The sequence below is a fragment of the Cryptotermes secundus genome, unplaced genomic scaffold, assembly GCF_002891405.2.
Source record: "Cryptotermes secundus unplaced genomic scaffold, Csec_1.0 scaffold462, whole genome shotgun sequence".
Taxonomy (NCBI): Eukaryota; Metazoa; Arthropoda; class Insecta; order Blattodea; family Kalotermitidae; genus Cryptotermes; species Cryptotermes secundus.
The window spans coordinates 1353140-1357758 of NW_019724744.1; the positions used below are offsets into that span (position 1 = coordinate 1353140).

At 37.4% G+C, this 4619-nt stretch overlaps 1 protein-coding gene across 3 annotated transcripts; it reads left to right on the forward strand.

Moving 5' to 3' along the window:
- Positions 1-468: 468 nt before the first annotated feature.
- Positions 469-3545, forward strand: LOC111862842 (dynein light chain 1, cytoplasmic). 3 transcript variants are annotated; one of them, XM_023848569.1, is made up of 4 exons: positions 469-661; positions 919-985; positions 1897-2014; positions 2109-3545. In XM_023848569.1, the coding sequence occupies exons 2-4, from the start codon at positions 930-932 to the stop codon at positions 2268-2270; spliced, it is 336 nt and encodes a 111-aa protein (XP_023704337.1). In that variant the 5' UTR covers positions 469-661; positions 919-929; the 3' UTR covers positions 2271-3545. The 3 variants fall into 3 exon arrangements, with proteins under 3 accessions (XP_023704337.1, XP_023704339.1, XP_023704338.1); XM_023848571.2 differs by lacking the exon at positions 919-985 and having other exon boundaries at positions 472-661; XM_023848570.2 differs by lacking the exons at positions 469-661; positions 919-985 and adding an exon at positions 1174-1471.
- The last annotated feature ends 1074 nt before the right edge of the window (positions 3546-4619 follow it).

Consider the following 4619-nt stretch of genomic DNA (forward strand, 5'->3'; position numbering starts at 1 on the left):
TCTTAAAAGAGATTGGGTAAAGTACTGCTGCCCATGGATTAGGAAGTATAAGGACCATAAAGATTATACAGTAGACATGCCACTTAAAGCACGTAGAGTTTAGTGATCTGGCATTAGAAGGATATATCGTGACATGCAAGCAAAGGACTATCAAGTTGAAGACGACTAACGTTAGGATTATGGAAAACATTCATTTTAAAAGTTGTAATAATAATAATAATAATAAGTAGAAGTTTCCAGGAAGCTATAAATTTGCCGCAGGCATCTGCTTCAGTTAGTTTCCATTCATTAGCTGTACGAACTCTTGGAATCAGATTTCAGAATTGCTGTAGAACAAACTGAAACCACTGTTAATGAAAACTATAGTAACCGCGACTCCGACCTTCGGATGTGGGATATGGTGGAAATTTTACTCCATGTAATAACCGTGGTGACAAACCATCGATTCGAACCGATTTTTACCGACACAGTACGAAGAATTACGATTTTATGGAGTTTGTAATTGTAAAGGAATACATTTCATGTTATATGAGAGAACATTGGTGTAGAAAATTAAATTTATAAGAAACGTTTTCAGTACGTTGTTATTTTAGTGTAGTATTTCATGTAACTAGAAACCAAGCATTTAAGGGAAGAGATATCTGTTTCCTTCATTTGAAAGGTAAATCAAATCACAGACACAACACCGGTATATATTTTTAAGCTGCGTATATTCAGTAACACAATAATGCCAGTTCGGAAAGTTTGTTTAGAACACAGCATTTCACAAAGAAAGGACAATGTAGTGGAATATGAAACTGGTAAAAGGCATTACTTTGATTTTAATGCTTCACGCCATGTCACAGGGCTTTTTCGTTTCAAAATGTAGTCACAGAACGAGCTCATTTTGACAAGTCTGTCTCTTTTCTGTGCTTCTAGACTAACATCCCATGAGCAGTACCATAAAAGCAACATTTTCTGACTCCATTAAATTGAACATTAATTGGTACAGTAATTCAGTATTCTAATTCATAACCACGTAGTGCATGGATTGGATTCCCCAAAATGCCTGGTATTTCAAGCTGCTGTAAGGTGTTTGAGATTATATTTTGTGAATCGCTGCTTGCATTCCTCTGTATGTTTCATTGTTTTGATTTTAGATTAAAGTATAGTTCAATTTTCGAAATTTGCATGCTTTCCGGCGTACAACACTCTTGTAACCAAGGCCACTGCGCATGGAAAGTAATAAGAAGAAATAAAACTGCAGTCCATTGCATGATGGGTTGATAGAAGACTCTGGTAGAAGACTCTGCGCTCTAGCCAATAAGAACGCTGGAATTTTGTTTCAATGAAGAACATTTGCCCGGAAAGAGTTAATGGTTGTGGAAAAATAGTGTTTCGTAGTTTGAAGCCGGCATACCTAATTAAAGGCATTTTGTAAGTGCTGCAACGGTTTAATTTGCCAAGTGTAAGCAGTTTTTTGCAATCCAAGGTAAGGAACACCTCTTTTCCATATATCTTACACAAACTGGCATTCTTTACATTTCCCTCTCGTCATAGTTTGTAGTCGTGGTTGGACGCTCAATTTCGTGCAGTATTTAATATTTTACTGCCATCTGTGGCCCATGTATGGGACTGGGTTGATTGGCCCAAATTTCAGTTTACGTGTAATTTTCTCGGCAAATTCTACCATGAGATGGAAGTGGATGTGACAGCAACAGTCCGTGTTACGAGAGGTAACCTCGTCAGGTTTGCTATTGATTTACTGATTATTGATAGTTGTGATCCATTTGAGACGATAATTGCATGATTTAGGTATCTTTTATTTCTTCAGCATGAATTAAAGTAATAGGCTTTGAGAAAGTATAACGACTTCTTATGTAGGCGCTATGGCTGGTGTTTTACATATTGTTGCAGGTCAAATAAGATGTCTGAACGCAAAGCTGTAATAAAAAATGCCGATATGTCCGAGGAAATGCAGCAGGATGCTGTGGATTGTGCAACACAAGCGCTGGAAAAGTACAACATCGAGAAGGTATGTCTGTACGCTGAAGTGATATGCTTGGTTGTTGGTTTGTTTTTCCTTTGAAGTTTTCCCATATCTGATACATAACAATTTGTTTTTTCAGGATATTGCAGCATATATAAAAAAGGAGTTTGATAAGAAGTACAATCCCACATGGCATTGCATTGTGGGCCGTAACTTCGGGAGCTACGTGACACACGAGACCAGGCACTTTATCTACTTCTACCTGGGACAAGTGGCAATCCTTCTGTTTAAGAGTGGGTAGATGGTGTACTATCCGTCCCAAATTCATGAATCTCATTGCCATGTGTGGGGAAAGGGGGGATTGGGAGGGGGGATAAGAGCAATCATTATTATGCATAAATTCGATAACTCTGATCTGACTTTGCTGACCATGTGTAGATTAATGTCATAACCAAATCACGTTTTTTTTTAAAGCAGGTGGAACTAATTTGTATGAGGGGAAAGCATAAGGTTTTATTTTGTTGCTCTGATTTATTCTGGACCAAATTGTGTTTATTTTGTTTGCTCTAGCATTAAGAAAGGTAACCTACCCCTGGGGAATGCTGCAGTATTGATATTGGTATTTTTCAGTTGTAAAGAATGTGAATGTTTTAAATAATTTCCAATTCGTGATTCTTTTCATCAGGGGAATGTATTTGTTAGGAATGAATGGATCTTTTGGACATTGTACTCTTGAGTACTTTCTCAAGACAGCTGTTTAAATGGTTTGTGCAGCTTTGTTCCGATATTGTGTTCATTATAGATGCTTTAGGAATTAAATCTAAGCGGTCATTCAGTGTATCATTTTTGAAAGGGAGGAAAACTCATTGCCTTTGTTCTGTTTTCTTTGCAAACTTTTTGTGTGAATGTGTGTGCATGTGGCTGTGTGCAGAAGTTCAGAAAAGGCTTGATGTCTAGTATTTCATTTTCTGTAATTTACAAAATCACAATTGTTTTACATGTTTTCTCTCTGTTCTTGTGTCAGATAAATTGCTGTTAACATCTCATGTGTATTCTAGTTCTCAAAAGTTCTGCAGATAATGCTGAAACTTGTCTCTGGTAAAGTATTATTTGTTGGAGAAAGCATTTGAGATGCTGTGCGTGGGAGATGGTTGAAATGTTGAGGAGTGACGAGGCTTCAGCATTTGCTTAGCAGACACTATATCACCATGAGATGGTGATTGTCCCAGTTTAAAAGTTAATGCTTGCCAGAATGGAGCCATGTTTAAAGAAGGTATATTTAAAGTAAAAAATAGCATAACATTTTTATTCGCACAACACCTGACTAGAAATTTGATATCACGAGTTGTGTATCGTGTGTCTCTCTTTTCTAAACATAATGTTGTATCTCTCAGACGTTTCCAAGGTTGCTATTTTGTCATTAAGTTGGTGCTGTGTAGAGAGAGTATCTGCTCGTTTCAAAGGTGTTTATTCAGTCTTTATTCAGATGTAAAGAAATCTTCTGTAATCTGTATTATAATTATTATATGAACATAGAATTGACAAGCATTAAACTGATATATCACAAGTTGAAAAAGATCTCTGATCTATTACAACTTCCTTCCTCCTCGTCCTCTTTATAATCATGGAGCTTCATCTCAGTTGATGAGCTTAAGTGACAGCTGTGGTTTGAGACAGTTCTGACCCATACTGGTCTTACTGGACTGTTGGCTAGCTTCCAATATGTGCAAGACTTAATATACTCAAATGGCTCTTTGTAATCCACAGACAAACTTGGAACCTATTCTGCTGGAGAATGGCCATGGTGTGCACTTAGGCTTGAAGTGACACATTTAAGTTATTGTAATTGTTTGGTATGGACATACCATTTCTGCAGTTAGCTGGAGATTTTGCCTGTACCTTTATTTTTAGGGGCTTTAGATTTTTTTGTGATTGCTCTTATTAAATTACATAGGACCAAGTTCCAAACCTGGGGTTTGGCTTTGAAGTGTTTCTTTTTCTGTGCGGTTCATTTACTAATGTGAACAGTTGAAACTGTATGACATCAGCCAGTATAGTGATTGACTGGTAAATTGGAAAATGGTGTGATGGAGCAGTTGTGGCCTAATGTGAGACTATTTCAGGATTGCAGAAACCCACAAATATTGGATAGTGAAATGTCCTGCTCTAGATTTGAACCAGGCACATTCTGAATTCAAGTTTGGTACATGTCTTCTTGAGGCTAGGTGCTCAGTTTGAAGAGTTTCATATTTGCAAAAAACTGCTTGGGTAATATTTCCATGTGTGTAAATATGGTTCTCACCTGATATGACTGAGTTGTCTATGGAGAAAAGCCATAGTTGTGTGAATGCATTGCTGGTGGAAATAATGGAGGTTTACACGAGGTGGAGCAATTGATGTGACAGGTATGCCTCTCCTTATGTCCTTTAGATTCTTGTACCGACACATATTTGACAGTTTTCAGTCATATCATTTTTGATTAACGAACTGTTTTGGAAGCTGCTTCTGCTTCCTTTGGTTAAAAGTATGACAGTTAACTCTGTTGCACAAACCAGATTGAGTGAATCTTTCTCCCTGGACCAGTGAGATCCAATGCACCCAACAGAGTAGTGTGTTTTACCTGGGGAGTGAAAGCCAGTTTCTGAACTGT

What these genes read in the sequence shown, in the direction of transcription:
- LOC111862842 (XM_023848569.1), top strand. Translation starts at nt 930, where the DNA reads ATGAGCAGTACCATAAAAGCAACATTTTCTGACTCCATTAAATTGAAC. An exon ending in ATTAAATTGAACATTAATTG is followed by an intron (nt 986 to 1,896) that starts GTACAGTAATTC and finishes ATATTGTTGCAG; the next exon opens with GTCAAATAAGATGTCTGAAC. An exon ending in AAAAGTACAACATCGAGAAG is followed by an intron (nt 2,015 to 2,108) that starts GTATGTCTGTAC and finishes TTGTTTTTTCAG; the next exon opens with GATATTGCAGCATATATAAA.